The sequence below is a fragment of the Vicia villosa genome, linkage group LG2 (genome assembly GCF_029867415.1).
Source record: "Vicia villosa cultivar HV-30 ecotype Madison, WI linkage group LG2, Vvil1.0, whole genome shotgun sequence".
Taxonomy (NCBI): domain Eukaryota; kingdom Viridiplantae; phylum Streptophyta; class Magnoliopsida; order Fabales; family Fabaceae; genus Vicia; species Vicia villosa.
The window spans coordinates 104,903,583-104,922,186 of NC_081181.1; the positions used below are offsets into that span (position 1 = coordinate 104,903,583).

At 35.3% G+C, this 18,604-nt stretch overlaps 1 protein-coding gene across 1 annotated transcript; it reads left to right on the forward strand.

The window, feature by feature from the left end:
• The first annotated feature begins 5,627 nt into the window (after positions 1 to 5,627).
• On the forward strand, positions 5,628 to 8,875 carry LOC131651742 (protein SPIRAL1-like 1). The gene is made up of 3 exons (XM_058921432.1): positions 5,628 to 5,780; positions 7,588 to 7,855; positions 8,590 to 8,875. The coding sequence occupies exons 2-3, from the start codon at positions 7,625 to 7,627 to the stop codon at positions 8,677 to 8,679; spliced, it is 321 nt and encodes a 106-aa protein (XP_058777415.1). The 5' UTR covers positions 5,628 to 5,780; positions 7,588 to 7,624; the 3' UTR covers positions 8,680 to 8,875.
• Positions 8,876 to 18,604: the final 9,729 nt, after the last annotated feature.

Genomic DNA, 18,604 nt, shown 5'->3' on the forward strand with positions numbered 1-18,604 from the left:
AGCTAATGACATACTTATTGATTTCTATCTAAGTTGGAGCCCTTCTTTCACTGATGATGCAAACATCCATTTGTTCTCATGTTTATGGCTGGTGGTTCAGTGTTCTCCTCTGAGAAGACAAAGTGTCTCTTCATTTTAAAAACAAACCATCATGTTTTCTTAACAGAACTACAAATGATCTGACTTCTCAATTGCACTGAGGATATATGTAGGCACAATACGCGACGTCTTACCAAGCATAACTAAAAAACCATACAAATGTTTTTTCTTTTGTCATTTCATCCATCTTTTGCATACATCTCTTTTTCCTTTAACACAAATTTTTAAAAAGGTTATTGTGGAGTACCACAAATGTGAGGGATGCTAATACCTTCCTCTCGCATAACCAACCCCGTACCCATTTGTTTTAAAACTTCTTTGAGCTTTATTCGCTCTTTTCACATTCTTTTGGAAACAATAAAGATCGATGACAACTCTTGCTTTATTTGTGAGTTAAGTTAATCAATAGATCTGCTGCGACACTCCCGACTCACATTAAGAGGGAGATTGTTGAGATAAAAGTATGAGTTTAAAGTTCCGCATTGCTTGGAAAAGTTGAAGTTGAGCACTTTATAAGTGAGAGAACTCATATATCCAATATCTTAAGTTTTTGAGTGAATATATGACGTCTCTCTCACTTGTTTAGATAAGTGTTTAACTCAATGTAGTTGTTTGCCCTCATCAAGACCCAACACCGACCCCCGTTGATCAATCAATTTTTAGATTGGTTATAAGATCAATTTTTGATCAATCAATTTGACCGATTATCGGTTATTTTTTCCTTTCCATTTGATCCATATTTTTATTATCATTAATGTTTTTGGTGTTGTAAAAAAAATTATAACTAAAAAATATGATGTTTTGGGTATTTTTTATAGATTAAAAAGTGCTTGAACCATTTATTTTGATCAATTTAATGCTAGGCGACTTTTTTCTATGTTCTAGAGTGGATATTAGATTAGCTTTTTATTCAATCAATTTGACTGATTGATCGATTAATTTATTTTCTTTTGATTTGATCCAAACTTTTATCATTAATGTTTTTTGTGTTGTAAAAAAAATTATAACTAAAAAGTATGTCATTTTAAATTATTATTTTTTATATAAAAAATAAAAAATGTATTTAAACAAGTGATCTATTATTTTTTTCTCTTGGAATTTCATCCATATATTTTTATTAAAGTTTTTTGGTATTCTAAAAATGTCATAACTCAAAAAGACGTTGTTTTGGACTGTTATTTCTATAATAAAAATTGTGTTTTGTTGATTTTGATCGATTTTAATGTTAAGACGATTTATTCTGTATTATAAATTGAATATAAACTCGGTTTTCGGTTCAACCGATCCAACCAATCAATCAATTTAATCTTTTGATTTCATATAGATTTCATCGTATTTTAAAAAAAAAAAATTTAAACAACAAAAGTTTTATTAAAATATTGGCATAAGCCATGCCACAAAGAAAAGAATCAATTACACCTAAATAAAAAAAATTGCAAAAGCTGTCGAATACACCAAAATCAAAACAACATAACTTGCTAAAACCAAACTCTTAGTATTAGCAGGACATGTATACTAGCATACACATAAAACTGCCAGAAGCTCCGAAACAAATGTGACAAAGAGCTCACGCACCTACCGAAGTATTCACAAACACTCCTAATCAAACGCAAACACTAGAACGACTATAAAACTAAGCTCTGTTACTTAACCATATTTGTAGGAAGACAAAATCAACTGAAGCACCAAAATAACACTATCAAGTTGGGCAGGTAGAAAACCGCCACCGATTCAGACCAAAATACGAAAAAAGACTGGCACAGTCGACTTACTCTGCGAAACACCACCGACCCCTACTGATAACAATTTACCGCACAACGCCATCAATCCCTGATATACACACGAATCAGTGATTCCTATGCAAGCCCTTGGATTCGCCCACCATTGAACATAATTAAAATTCGAATTTTGCAGTTTCTGGACAGCCACCTCAAAGAGTTTACTTTAGCATCCTCAACCATTTTTTCCAAGTCTAGCTCCTTATTGCGAAATAGTTTGTCGTTCCTAGATTTCTAAATGCTCCAAACTAGAGCTGTCAAAATGGGCTACCCGGCCCTAAACGGGCCGGCCCATGCGGGCCTCGGGCTTTTCAGGGTCGGGCCCAAAAAGCCCATTTTTAAATGGGCTCCATTTTTACTACCCAGGCCCAGCCCTGTCTGGGCTGCGGGCTACCCGGCCCTAAATGGGCCTCGGCCCTAAACGGGCCTATTTCTAAAAAAAATAAAATTTTCTCCTTATTTTTCTAATAATCATACAATTGCATGAAATAATAATAATATATATATATATATATATATATATATATATATATATATATATATATATATATATATATATATATATATATATATATATATATATATATATATATCAATTTTCATATCTAAAATTACGATTTCTAAATAATCTATATAAGTTACAATTAAAATGTAAAACAACATATTAACTTAATTTCATCTATTCAAAATACATCAGAAATTATATTTAATTTTGCACACAAAATTAAATAACTTGTTCCAACAAATTTTAAGATATAAATATTCATGACAATTATAATTTTATAACAATCATAACAACAAACTGTTATAAAATTTTATAACAATTATAATTAGATTGATCAGATATTATTTATACCAAATTGTTATATATATGATTTGTACTAACTCTATCCTACCATAAAAAATTACATCATAACTTTTCAAATCTCATTTCAACCTTATTTTTAATTAGAATATATCATGGTGTCTTTTCTATACTATCTACATAATTATATTAGGATGAAACCTTTTAGTTTGAAATTAAGTCAAACCATCAACTTTTGTTTGATATTTATACCTTTATAATACTAAAAATAAATTAAAATACATAATATGCAGATTGTTTATAGCATGCCTTTATGAATTAGGAAAGAATAATTTCCAGTTATATAAAAAATTTATTTTATTTTCAGGCTGGCGGGCTACCCATGGCCCATACGGGTCGGCCCATATTTTTTAGGGCTTTTTAGGGCCGGGCTTAAAAAGGCCCGGATGTAAATGGGCTAGAAAAATAAGGCCCAAACCCTAATTATTTTCAGGCCTAATGGGTCGGCCCATGGGCTTCGGCCCATTTTGACAGCTCTACTCCAAACACATGCAAACCAAATCACACTAACTTTTGCCGATATTTTCCTTCCGCCTCCCACCAGACCTTCAAATTGAACATAGTGTGCCAAGCCTTCTTTGTGTAGTGCAATCCTTATTTGGATCCAATTGCAAATGTTTTGCCACAGACCTGCAAAAAAAAGGTACTCGAAAAACTGATGTGAAACTGATTCCTCTTCCCCACACCCTCATTTACAATTAAGAGAACTTAGACTTATTACATCCCTCCTAAAATGTTATCTTTTGTGGCTATTATTTTGAAGCAACCTCCAAACTAGGCAAGAGACTTTCAAAGGGGTTGATTTATGCCAAGCATTTGACCATGATTATTTATAGTGGTTAGGAACACCTGACATGAAATCCTTATAGGACTCTTTAACCGAGTAATAACTTGAATTTTCCCAATCCCTTCTATCTACTTCTCACATCTTTCCACAACTTTGATACGATACTACTCGTCGATCCCATGGTACCCTCTAAATTCCCATATCTATTCTTAAGAGCATTGTGCCACAACCCACTTCATTTCGATTTATTTTTCCACTTTCATTTACCTAAGAGAGCTTTATTGAATTGTTTTCAAGTTTTTGACTCCCAACCCCCTTCAACAAGAAGCCTACACACCTTATCCCACTAAACCCAGTAGATTTTCCCCGCATTCTCTCTTCCACCCCAAAGAAATTGTTTGAAAATTGATTCAAGCTTAGTGATAGTACTTGTTAGAGCCTTGAAGAACTAGAGATAGTAAATCAGAAGCGCGTGGAGAACTAGTATTAGTATCACTACTCGCCCACCAATGGACAAATGATAATTCCTCCATCTCGACAATTTAGACCTAACTGCTTCTATCACCGACTGCACGTGTCAATTCTACTTGGATTCACTCTAATCGTAGACCAGGATATTTGAAAGGAGTTAAGCCTATTTTACAGTTCAGGATTTTTGCTGTATCTTCAAGCCACCTTTGCTGGATATATACTTACTCCTACTAAAATGCTCTTGTTAAAATTCACCTTATGGCCCGACATTACTTCTAATAGGAGTGAGCCAACATTTATTAACCAAATATTTGTCCACCTTTTCCCCCCTATTATTAGAGTGTCATCCACATATTGCAAGTGAGTGAACTTGCCTTTTCCGTTTTTGAATTTATCCCTTGAATTTTTCGTTATCCACCGATTGTTTCATCAACATATTAAAACCTTCATCGACTATAGAAAATAAAAACGAAGATATGGACTTTATTAAACAGATATTTGTCCACCTTTTCCCCTATTATTAGAGTGTCATCCACATATTGCAAGTGAGTGAACTTGCCTTTTCCGTTTTTGAATTTATCCCTTGAATTTTTCGTTATCCACCGATTGTTTCATCAACATATTAAAGACCTTCACCGATATGGAATCTCTTTGCCTTTAATCTCGTTCCATCCTCAATTCTTTAGTCGGGCTACCGTTAACTAGCACTGACACAAAAGATGTCTTTAAACATTTTGCTATCCATTTCCTCCATTTTCCATGAAACCCTATCTTTGACATCACTTTGACATCAGGTAGTCAAGAAAATTCCAATCCACCGAGTCATAAGTTTTCTCAAAGTCTACTTTGAACATTACTTTCTCTTCGCCTCATCCACAATTTTATTCGCGATCAATATACCGTCAAGTATCTACCTATTAGAAATGAATGTTGACTAAGTCTCAAATATCACAAAATCTAGCACTCTTTTCAATTTTTTGGCAAGGACTTTAGAAATCACCTTCTATATGCACCCTATCAAGAAAATAGACCTATAGTTAGGGGTGGCAAAACGGACCCGGCCCGCGGGGAAAGCCCGTTTTACCCGCACTTTTTCGCGGGCCGGGGCAAGGTTTTAGGCCCGCTCTCTTTAATGTGTCTGCCCCGGTCCGTTTTTTTGTGGGCTTTTGCGGGCATTTGTTTTTTTATAAAATTTTACTATTTTTAAGCCTAAAAAACCGAATGCCCGCGGACTTTCCCCGCCCGGCCCTCACTTTTTTGCGGGGCGGAACAAGGTTTTAGATCCGCACTCTTAAAAAAGCCCGCACCGCCCCATTTTTTCGCGGACTTTTACTGGGCGGGCCTAAACGGGGCGGGCTTGCCCGTTTGCCACCCCTACCTATAGTCTATTATTTTCTAACTAATTTTTCTTTTTTGGGATCAGCACCACAAAGGTTCTCTCTTCCAAAAAATTCTCGCACCAAGTCTTCATTATGTGACAGGCTATTCCGTCCGGTTTTCATTAATACGTTATTGACCAATGTCAAAATTTATATAATTTCAAATTTTAAACCCATTGTTGATTTAAAATTATATATCCCCATCCGATGTAGCGTTTCGGGTTTAATTTAAAAATTAAAATACTATATTTGAGTAAATAAAATAATATGAATTCTACGAATTATCGAATTTCGAGAAGCACTATTTATAACATATATACATACCCATTCTTAAACCACTAACCACTCTACCAAGGCCCTTGCGCATTTTCCAGATCTGCTTCTTCCACAGCCACCCACAGGTAACTCTCTCTTCCCTCTTTTCTTTTCAATCTCCGATTAGGGTTTGTAAATCATTCCATCGCTTCGATTTTCATCCAATGTTCGTTGTTGTTGATTCTGCGTTTGTGTATTGGATCTGAAACCATTCTCCCCTGAACGCAATTGTTGTTTCCTACGATCTATGCTTTTTTTATACGTGAGATCCGTTTAGATGATTACTCTCATTTGTTCAGATCTATGCTTTTTTTTTACATTATCTTAATTTACTCTTCTTTTTTTTTTTATGATGATTTTGATGTAATTGTGATGTAATTTCATGCCTTTGCGGTTGAAATTTTGTTGGTTTGATTTGATTGGATTTGATTTGTTGCTTTGTGGTTATTCTGTGAGAAATGTGAATGAATGATGATGATACTGGTCTACTAGATTAGAGATGCGTTGAATCATTTAGAGAATTTAGGGTAAGGATTCCTGAAAGAAGAGATGAAATGAGGCATTGTTATGAAATATGAAGGAAATTAATGTTAGTTTGATTTTAGAATTATGTTCTTGCTGTCTCTGCTGTATTTTGGATAGATAATTGGTTATGACATGTCTTTAAATATTTTCAATTGAGAAGAATTATGATAGTAACAAGATATATGGTGAAGTAAGGGATATGACTTATGAGGAATGATGCTAACTTCTGATAGTAAGAGTGAATAAGGGATAAAAACAGAAAGAAGACTGGCAAGTGTCTTGCCAATCCTTTCGATTGACCAAACTATTCCTAGATATTTCCTCTACGTGAAGCCCCCCATTCCTCTCTAATCCCTTATTCGTAATCAATTCCATTTCCAAATGATTGCCCACATTACCACAAGACATGTCCCCAACCCCTTAGAGACACCCGATGAAGTACAGACACTGACACCCCGACATCGATAATATAAAAAATATAGGATTCTGATACCGCTATATATTATAGTATTTGAATTTCATTTATCCATTTATTATTTAGTTAAAAATATTCTAAGTAAAATTGATGTTTTTCATTGATAACATTGTTTCAATACAAGTTTAACCCTTTTAGATGTGTGTGACATTTGTTCAAGAAATGTATAAGGTGTGTTGAAGCCAAGAAAAACAATTTTTGTTTTTATGGAATACTTGTTTTACCATATATGTTGTAAGGGGGTGTCATACAAGTGTCGGATAACGATTCAAAGAGTGTCGAATCAAAGAAAAATATCATTTTTTTGGAGACATTTGTCTAACTTTTCTGATACTTGTCTGGCTTTCCCAACACGGGTCGTATGTGTGTCATACAAATGTTGGACACCAACACGTGCCGGACATGCGACACGCCTACTCTTAGAGGTGTTTGTGCTTCATAGGAGACATCTGTCCCCATTCTGTTATTTCTTTTCCCCTTCCCCACCCACTCATCCCATTTAGCTAGATGTCTCCCCACTTCTTTCTCATGCACATTTGGACCTTTATCATTATCACTGGGTTTATGGGGGCTCCTTCTCCTATACACGTTCGTTATGGGCCTATCAAATTACATGATCAATTGACTCTAGATTAAGAAACTATGGTAAGTAAACACAGAAATGGTGTCAGTAAGTTTTATGGATCTTGTTAATTTTTGACTGGGTAATTTTATTATTGATTTATTATCACTTAACTTTGTAGCTGTTACTGATGGCTAAGCCTCCTTATGTTAGAAGAAAATGTAAAACAATATGCTTGTTATTTGAATGCAGAGTTATTTGGTTAATTTTCAGTGTATATTATGCCGTGATTTTAATTTTTTTGTAATCTTGTTCACTACTGTGATGGCAGAAACTAGATTTTACTTTTCAAAAAGCTGTTGAAAGACATGGGTCGTGGAAATAGCAGTGGTGGTGGCCAAAGTTCACTGGGTTACCTTTTTGGAAGTGGAGAGGCCCAAAAACCAGCAACAACTAATGCCCAACCTCCTGCAGTGCAGCCTGTAGATAATGCGCCCCCTTCAAAACCAGCAGCTACTACTACAGCAATAGACCCAAACAAGCCTGCTGGTATCAATAGTCATTCTACTGATGGTCTGAACACTGGCAACTTCATCACGGTATTAGTTGCGCTTGTTATATATAATTTCTTCTTGTGCATGTTAAGTGTTATTAGAGTGATAGTTCAAGCCTGAACTGCTTTACAACATCATGATTATGAAAATACTGAGGAATTAAATCTGGTGCACGGCACACCTGTGAAAATAGATATGGTAGTTTAGTATATTTGAGTATTCCAAGTATATTTGGTAGTATTCTTTGTTGCAATGAACTCGTCTAGAACTCGTCTAGACCATGTGAAAGTAGATATAATAGCCAAGTATATCTGGCAGTATTTTTTTGTTGCAATGAACTCGTCTAGAACTCGTCTAGACCATGTGAAAGTAGATATGATAGCCAAGTATATCTGGCAGTATTTTTTTGTTGCAATGAACTCGTCTAGACCATGTTAAAGATGATATGGTAGCTTAGTTTATTTAACTATCCAAAGTATATTTGGTTGTATTTTTTGTTGCAATGAACTTTTCTAGACCATGTTAAAGTAGATAGTAGCTTAGTATATTTAACTGTCCCAAGTATATTTTGTTGTATTTTTTGTTGTACTAGACAGTGTTTTGTTGTTATTTTTGTTATACTAGACAGTGTTATCTTGCAAGTTGCAACTACAGTAAGACAATAGTTCCCCAAACAATCTGGAGATAAATGAAAAGTAGTTCTTGCTATAGCTTTTTCAGTATGGGCTTAGATTTCTCGTGAACTATTTTGATGGACATTTTTTTTTATTTGGCTGCAGGACCGTCCCTCAACCAAGGTTCATGCTGCCCCAGGTGGTGGCTCTTCTCTGGATTATCTCTTTGGTGGTGGACCTGGGGATGGAAAATGATACTGCTTTTGTGAACCTTTTCCTGAGAATAATCTTCTAAAATTCAAGTTGTGTGAACAAAATGGGTGATGTATTATAGGTTATGGTTGTTGGGTTATACGTTGATCAAGAGTGTTATATTTTAGATGTGCTTAACATCGATTACAGAGCTGTGTTTGTGAAACAAGTTTTACTATCAATTCAACATTTGCTTTCAGTTCTGTATTTTTATGCTTTCTTGGTAGTTATTTCAATACGCCAACATGCGCACTGAACTTAATTGAAATTAGCTGGGGCTGACTGAATAAAAAAAAATCAAAATAGTTGGAGCTGAAATCCATGTATAACCATGAGTTTTTTTCTTCATTATAACACCCTCTTAATGCCCCCCCCCCCCCCCCCCCCCCCCCCCCCCCCACCCCCCCACTTAGCCATCCATCAACAGTATTGTTCCAAGCAATGAAATCCTTTGCTTAGCATGAGAATGATATCATTAACTTGACATAATCGATGCAAAATTGCAAGTGGGGAAGTTAATTAAATGAATAGACTTTTATTACCAATTTTTTAGAGGCTCTATATACCGTGCTCTACTCTAAATGGTTGTAGAGAAAACTAGAAAATAGCCTGATTGTAAGTTTGTTTTGGTGTTTATTGAAATGGTTGTAGAGAGAACTAGAAATAGCCTACCAAAGTTTTTCAAGGAAGAAGGTTATCTTGACGTAGGTTTGCGTCTGGCTTGGATCAACTTTAAGTTAAATGGACTCTTTATCAACCTAGTCAAATAAAAATATCAAATAAGAAATGAAACTTCTGAAAAGTGAATTTTTTTTAAGTCCCTAGACTCATTGTCTAACATTGAATAGATTAAGTATTTACTTTATCAATATCTCAAATTCATTATGGATTCCATTTGAAGTTTAAATCCTTTGTCAACTGTTGTTCTCTTATCTTGTTCCAGGAGTAAGACATCCATTTATCAATTAAGATCAACTCTTTTAATTACACGATGGATTCCAATGAAAAAGCATTGACGCATGTGTAAACGATGTGCTCTACCTAACTAAGCTATAACCCAGAGGTGCTCTACCTAGTACCTAATTAAGCTATAATTCTTGAGCTTTTGATACATATTTGATCATATTCGATAAATAAATTCTTGCCAAGATATATTACATGATTCAATCTCTTTGATTTATATTGTCTTTGTATTGTTTATAATATAACATTTATAATCCATTGATCTAATAGACAATTATTTTTTTCATTTTGGAAGATAAATCACCTACTTAACTCAGTGGTGAGATTCTAAAAAAGACATAATTTTGTTTAAGAAGAACATAGGATATGAACATATTAACCTTTTATGTTTATCAACAGATTTTGAGTCACTGGAAAATAAAATAGAACTATAAGTAAAACAACAATTACTCTTTCTTTCCACACTAAATCACCATCAAGAAAGTGCTGTGAAGTTTCTTACTCACATAGCAACATAAATCATGAAACCAATTTCAGAAGGACACACACAAAGGAATTGCAGGTACATTATTGTTTCTACATTAACAACACTTTCCAAGTGTTGATAAAATTGGAAATTTCTCCGAAGTTTCTCAAGTTCTATAAATAACCCTTTTTAGCTCAAACCTTTCTTCAAATGAACCACAACTAACAAAACACTTTCCCTCCTCATATCAACCAACATGGGTTTGCAAGGTCCTGATATCGAAAAGATCATTCATTTCCTCTCTGTATGTATCCTTGCATTCATCAATGAAGGCTCTTCCTCTCTTTCTAGTAACTTCATAAATTCCCAATGGTCATGGGGCCTAAGTATTCCAATAAGTTTATACTTCAAATTTGCACTTGAGTTTCATGCTCATTTAGGAATCTGTGTTGGGATTGGAGTACCCTCTTTAGTCTATTGGGGCGCTACTCGCGCCCCAATAGACTGGTATTGGGAGACCGTCGTTCATTTCAATGTTGAAATTATGAAGACTGGTCTCTTCAACATTGTTATCGGTTTGTTACATTTATTTGTCTCGAAATTAATCCATCGTTTAATCGAGTGGATAAACGATCGCAAGATTAAAGTAAAAGGGTTGTCTTTTCTTTTTCCTACAACAACGAATTCCGAGATCGAAAAATCAAACTTTTCCGAACATTCTTCACTTAGGACATTTACTAGTAATGAAATACTTATAAAGCTGGTTGAAGCACTTATTTCTTTGTTTTTCAATGGAAATGTATTGCTGTTAAGTTGGTGTTTTTCTGGACAGCTTTACACTCATGAGGTTGGTAAAGCTATATCATGGGTTAGTTTGGGAAGTTCCATGTTTGTGTGGATTAAGGCTATACTTAAGAATCCAAAAATGCCACAGGTAACAACATCTGATGAGAAAGCGTACAAGGTGGAAAAGAATCAAAATTGTTCAGTTGATGAGAAGAAAGGGTCCAAGAATCAAGAACTAGTAATTTGTTCGTTAGAATGTTGAATCATAAGTTGATAAGTGATGGTGTTTGTTGGTTAATTAAATAAGGTGAAAATTGTGTTGATGATTGCTTTTATGTGTATTAGTTATAAGTTATAAATTATAATGTATGAACTTTTTTGTGTGTAAATAAGTCTTGTTATGTGAGTAGTATGGGACTTGAATCGTTGAAAAAATTTCTTTTACGTGTCTAAAGTAAGACATGAGTAAGTATAGTGAAATAAAAGTTTATATAATTATGAAAATCTTTAATCCCATCAAATGTATCAACGTAGAACAACTTGCAAGTGATTAATAAGTTTCAACTGGATAAGGAACGTTGAGTTTGAATCCTGTTTTTTTTTTTTCAATGATCACTTGTATTAAAAAGCACAACAGGTTACCAACACCATTCCAAACACCAATATAAAAAACAACCTTATGTCTATCAATCCACATACACCAACAAACCAAAATAACGTAACAAAAGAAGGAATGACCATAGCGAATAATAAAACCAAAGCATTCTTAAAGAAGTCAAATCCCAAGCAACATCTTCCACATCCAACATCCCCACAAGCCTAACAAGGTTCCCTCCTAACCAAAGTAGCACTTCTTTTCAAATCATCGCCAACTTGATACAACCAAAGAAAAGGTGGCCTAACGATTCTTCCTCCAACCCACAAAGTGGACAAGAAGTATTGCTTCGCAAAAGCGCCACACTCCTACGACACAATTCAAGTCTAATCCATAAGGCATTAGACAGGAATCTCCAACCAAACAATTTAACCTTGCAAGGAACATCAGATTTCCATAACCTTTTTAACTCACCTAATATCCTCTCATCCAAGAAACCCACATTCGAGTTGTTCAGAGAATAAATCTACCTATAAGTCTATAACCGTTCTTAATCGAAAACCCCTTTGCATCCCTCCACCACACCCATTAATCACCCACTGCTAAATCCGGCCTAACATCTTCCAACAAGGAAGTCAAATCCGCCCACTCCAATATACTATCTCCCACCAAATTATTCTCCTCAATACCTAAATCTCAATGCCACATATTGCCTTCCCAAACACCCATATTTTCTACAAAAGGAGTAGAAGAAGAAGAGCAAACATCAAATAAAAGCGGGAAAAGTACCTCCAAAGCCGTAGGATTTAACCAAGCGTTGTCCTAAAAGCTAAAACCTTCACCATTACCCAACTTACAAGAGATTCTACTAGCAAACCACACTTGCCCATGGATAATGAGACCACAAACCGCCTGCACATCCCTCTACCAAAGAGATGATTTTGCCGCAATCCTACTAGAAACACTCCCTACCAAGTCCTCAATTCCACCTCTGTATCTAAACTGAAGCATGAATTGGATAAGGAACGTTTAGTTATAAGTTATAAATTATAATGCATGAACTTTTTTGAGTGTAAATAGTAGGGATGGACATGCCGGTTCGGGTTCGGGCCCAAAACTCCAAACCGGCCCAACCCTCGGGTGAGACAATATGGCCCAATCCAATCCGTTTGAGACTTCGGGTTTCACGGGTTCGGGTAGTTTCGAGTATAAAGGTCGGATATTATTGGGCCCAACCCAATTTATTGTTACGTATTGGGCCATAGTGGGTCAGTTTTAAAAAATTTCAAATACTTTTTTTACATATCTTTTTTTTTTTTTTTGTTATTAGATAGGCTTAATATTGAGACCAAATACTTGATTGTTTTTATAAAAAATTGAATACTTTAAAGTCATTAATCCCTTTAAATATGGGCTGAATCACATCTTTTAGAACTCATTCATTTTTCAGTTTAAAATTCAACTGAATACTAGTTTAGAGCCTATAAAATATAAGTTTAGAGCCTATAAATATTTGCTCAAATTTAATACAACCCATATAACTTTAATCTAACAACACAACCAATTACAATTAATCAATATTTTCTCCTAGAGCTCCAATTTCTTTTTCTCCAATTTCTTTTGCTTTCCTGCAACATATATTTTCAGCAAGTTAATCGACATAGTGCAACATAATTCAATTAAGAAAAAGTTAATTATCATTTTTTCTGGTTTAATTTCTCTAATGTGACACAAGATATGGTGCAAATCAAGAACCATAGTGCATTGTTAAAAAGTGACAAAAAACCAGATGGAAAACTTCTTTTAAAATATTAGCACATCAATGAACTTCAGTTTATAAAATATTCAGTTTGCTGTGCTTACCAATTCAAGTTCTTCCCCTTGTTTAATCTCACCAAACCATCTTGGAGAATCATATCCACACCCACCTGAAATCATAATCATAATTATAACAAAATGTGGATACTATTCAAAACTAAAATCATAATGACACAATCAAATTTGTACCCTTCAAAAAACCATACCTCTTATATGCCTTCATGGAATACTCACTACAAGTTGGAACACATGTCGGTGGATCGTATTCTCCTGTTTATACCCTTTGACATAAATAAATAAACACAACACATATCAGTTCTTATCTACTGGAGACAACACATTCACATTCATATTGTTACATGATACATAAATAAATCAACACATTCCAGTTTTCTGTCAAATGCATTCGTGAAATAAATAAATAAACACAACACATAGATTTGATGATGGTACATAATACAAGATTGGTGGTGGGCTAAAAAACTGGAGACAACACATTCATATATATTAGAAGATAAAGACTATAGAGTTACAAAAGAAAATGCATAAAAAAGCAACTACAATATACCTCTTTGACTCTGAATGGCTACTGATGAGCTGAAGACTTTGATACACACACCATTAGAAACCTTATTTGCACTTTAATTCTGTAGACATAGATAGTTTAGATTTTGAACGGAAGTCCAACAATCCGTTGTAATTGCCACCCTACTACATTCAGACTTGAATAACGCTCTCAACCTCACTTTCTCATCAAGATATAATTGAAAACAATCTCTAGCTATTGTTCTCCTTGATGGTATTGTAAATTGGGGCTGCATTTGCTTACAAAAGTACTTGAATCCCTCTCCTTCAACTGTAATAAATGGCTTTTCATCTAAAATTATAAAATAAGCCAACCCTTTTCTACAACCTAAATAATCAAACCTAGAACTAGTTGGAACCAACCTAACTCCCTGAGTTGTTGAAAACGTCAATATGGTTTGGGTAGGGTCGTTTGACAGGTTCAACGGATACCTAGGACATGTTTTCATGCGACTCTTTAAGTTTGATGTTCCATGTTTTTTAGAGTCACACATGTACTTTTGATGACAATACTTACATGCCGCAGTAGCGGGATCACTATTAGGAATAAGGTTAAAGTGGTTCCCATACCTCAGACCTCTTTCTAATAGCATTTGTATTAGCTCTTCTTTTCTTTCGACCAATAGGAGGAAGATTTGCAGTTGGTTCAATAGGTGCTGTTGTTGTTTGAGTTTCTTGCTCCATAGCTAAAACAACGAGTAATTAATTATTAAAAGATCTTGCGAAAGATTAACAAATGAGCAACCAATGAAACAATTAACCATGAAAAAACAAGTTGTGCGAAAAATCTTGCTGTAACCATCACCATTAATATTTATCTATATATATGAACATGAAAAACAAATCTTTCAAAAACAATTCACCCTTCTTATACATACTGTTACAAGCTGTATATTACTAGCATACAAACAAGCTGTAACATAACATCCAAGCTGTAACAGATTCATACTGTCACAAATAAACATACAGTGGCAAAGTAGATTTGTACATATTTGTAAATGTAGGTAAATTCTCACACAAATAAATTCATAACTTGCATACACAAAGATTAACAAAATAATACTACCATAAATACATGTTCTATAACTTAGAATACATGATTAAACAAGTTCAGAAACATAATATAGTTACCGTTATTTTGCAAATTTCCATCTACTTGCATTTCTCCAAGTCCTTCCATATCTTCAAACCTAAATCCTTTCAGAAATTTCCAGTTCCTTGCATTCTACAAGTCCTTTCAGAAATTTACACAAAAAAACCACATCAATCAAAACTATAACTAGATATTATGGTGGTGAGAGATGACGATGAGAGAGAGAAAACATCAAGTGGGAGAGAGAGCAACGAGTGGGAGAGAGCAAGACTTACCACAAAAGATATACGGTGAGAGATGACGATGATAGTGGTAGCTTGAAACTTGGAACGATGAGAGGATGATGGTGAACGGTGAAGGATGAAGGATGAAGTATCGTGGAGGCACAGAGCGGCGAGGAAGCTCTGAGACAAAGTTAACCCTAATCCCAAATACAACCCTTATGAATATCACACTTAACTTAGGCCAAGTTGGTTCTAACTAGTATCAGGCCCAAATTCAGAATATACTAGTATTTTCGGTCGGTTTCGGATTCCAACGGGTCCCAAATTCATCCCCGAATCCGACTGTCTTCACCCAACATTATCCAATCAATTGCCACAAACATACTTGCAAACCGAAATTGTCCGATCCGTTGACAAAAACACGATCGAGTTCGGTCGGATATCTTCGGATGGTGTCCGATTGTCCACCCCTAGTAAATAGGGTCAGCCTTGTGTGTAACACCCTTCTAAACCTCGCGACAATTTAAATAAATAATCAGAGTAAAACATACACACAAGGGTGCCACAATTATTTAAAATAAATAAACCAATCATGGTCAAAGTCATGCTTCATTAGGAAACGGTTCACCAAAACATAATCATGTTTATCACAGCGGAATAAGAAACACCATCAAATACAACCAAAAGGAAATATAATCCAACACCAAATAAATTAGAGTAATCTCATAAAAACTCTAAAACTATCGTTCCCCAGTGTTACAGATTAGAGCATGACCGACACAACCCAATATAAACGGATAAACTCTACGAGTCATCCTCACCAAGCACTAATGCCGCTACTCCTCAATCTGAAAATGACAACATGTAAGGGTGAGTCTCATTCTCAATTAGTAAATATTATGCAATTCATAAATAACAAGCATCATAATATACCGTTCACCCAATTATACATGTTCATATTCACATCTATTATTCATCAATTCACACAATAACAAATTACAACATATAACACAGAAATTCATACAATCATGTTATGACAAAATGCATATGACACAACCGACACTATGCATGTGGTACCAATAAACCGTGGAATCAATCCACCTAACCGATCTACGCCTCATCGAGATACGGCCCACCGACACAATTTCCGCACAATGGGAAATATGTCCACCAACGATCCAAACATCACCGGGATCCAACATCAAATGCATATGAATGAATGAAACACACATAACATACTTAAAAACATCACCGAATCACGATGAACAATTCATCTCAACACCACATCACCGAATAAGTATGTACATGTTTTCAACATCATTCAAATAGTCATGCATTCATCACAATCATAATAATAATCACAACCAATTCATCATCACATCAAACACATTGTCACACCTATCTCATATGCACACAATGTTCAATTCTCATCAAGTAATTAAATCGGGTTTTAAAGAAATAAATTCGGCTACTGCCCGTATTCATCATTCATCATATAAAACATTTAATTACTTGCAAAACGCCCAAAACGGCACTAAGAAATGATTCACGGATCAAAAGATACGTTATTTTAAAGTTTTAGAAAATTCTCGCTCAGCAAGGTTCGCTCAGCGAAGCAAGGCAGAAGCGAAATCCTTCAGACCTCCGCTCAACGGACCACTAGCGACGTCAAATAGAAGCGAACTACGTTGGGACCTCCGCTCAACGGACCCCCTCTGCTCAGCGGACCTGCGATTTCAACAAACCCCAAGTCTGCGACAGACCCTGCGATTTCACATTATTTTCATCCAAAAACGATTCCAGACATCACATACAGGCATATAATCATCATACATTCAATTATACACCATAAAACATCATTTAAACTCATTATTAACCAAAAAGTTCACACAATCATCATCAATTCAATCCAATTATAACAACCTAACCTAACAATCCCAATGTCTAATTGAATCAAACCATACATCAATCTACCTATTACCTAAGATCACATAAGAGATACTAAAAGGAAGAGTCCCCCCTTACCTCGATGAATCTCTTGAATGCTCTCCTTCCGGTTCCACGTTCTTGCCTCTTTCTCTTCTCTTGCCTTTTTCACGTGTTCTTCCTTTCTCCCCAAATGGTTCCTTTTTCTTATTTTATGAAAAATAAAATAAAATAAATTAACCACAACTTAGTAAAAGGCCTAACTAATTAGCACCCCTCTTTTACTAACATCACACCATAAGCCCAATAGCTTTACTCCATCATTTTCCAATTAAATCCAATTTAAAAAATACTAAAATTCCACTTATTTAATTTAAATCCAAATTAAATTAATAAACTGAAATTATGGGGTGTTACAACTCTCCCCCACTAAAAGAGTTTTCGTCCTCGAAAACATACCTTAGACGAAAAGTTCCGGGTAAGAGTCCTTCATCTGGCTTTCTAACTCCCATGTAACATTTCCACCGGCTGGTCCTCCCCAAACCACTTTCATCGTTGCTATCTCTTTACCCCGCAATTGCTTCACTTTACGATCCTCAATCCTCATAGGTAATGTCTCTACAGTCAGATTATCTCGCACCTGTATATCATCTACCTGAATCTCATGAGACGGATTCACAATGTATTTCCTCAATTGAGATACATGGAACACATCATGCAAATTAGCGAGTGCAGGCGGTAAAGCAATCTGATAAGCAACCTTTCCAATCTTCTTAGTAATCTGAATTGGACCAATGAAACGCGGAGTTAACTTCTTCAACTTCAAGGCTCTCCCAATGCCAATCATCGGAGTAACTCGCATGAACACATGATCCCCCTCCTTAAATTCAATATCCTTCCTTCTCTTGTCACTGTAACTTTTCTGACGACTCTGAGAAGCTCTCATCTTCTCCTGAATCATCTTGATCTTTTCTGTAGTTTGTTGCACAATCTCCGGTCCAACCACTGCATTTTCTCCAGATTCGTACCAACACAACGGTGTTCTACATCTCCTACCATACAATGCTTCAAACGGAGCCATACCAATACTCGAATGATAACTATTGTTGTAGGTAAACTCAATCAAAGGTAAATAACTATCCCAAACACCACCTTTTTCCAATACACATGCTCGCAACAAATCCTCTAACGATTGAATCGTTCTCTCCGTCTGACCATCTGTCTGCGGATGATAAGCAGAACTCAATCTCAACTTAGTACCTAAGGCTTCTTGCAATCCTGTCCAGAACTTAGAAGTAAACCTCAGATCTCTATCTGACACAATACTAGCCGGAACACCATGCAAACTCACTATCTTCTCAACATACAACTGAGCCAACTTCTCCATCGGATAATCTATTCTTATTGGAATAAAGTGAGCAGATTTCGTCAACCGGTCTACAATAACCCAGATAGAATCACAATTGTTGATC

Bases quoted from the DNA above. Each gene is read 5' to 3' on its own strand.
- LOC131651742 (XM_058921432.1), top strand. From the start codon at position 7,625: ATGGGTCGTGGAAATAGCAGTGGTGGTGGCCAAAGTTCACTGGGTTAC. The intron at 7,856-8,589 runs GTATTAGTTGCG...ATTTGGCTGCAG, and splicing joins ACACTGGCAACTTCATCACG to GACCGTCCCTCAACCAAGGT.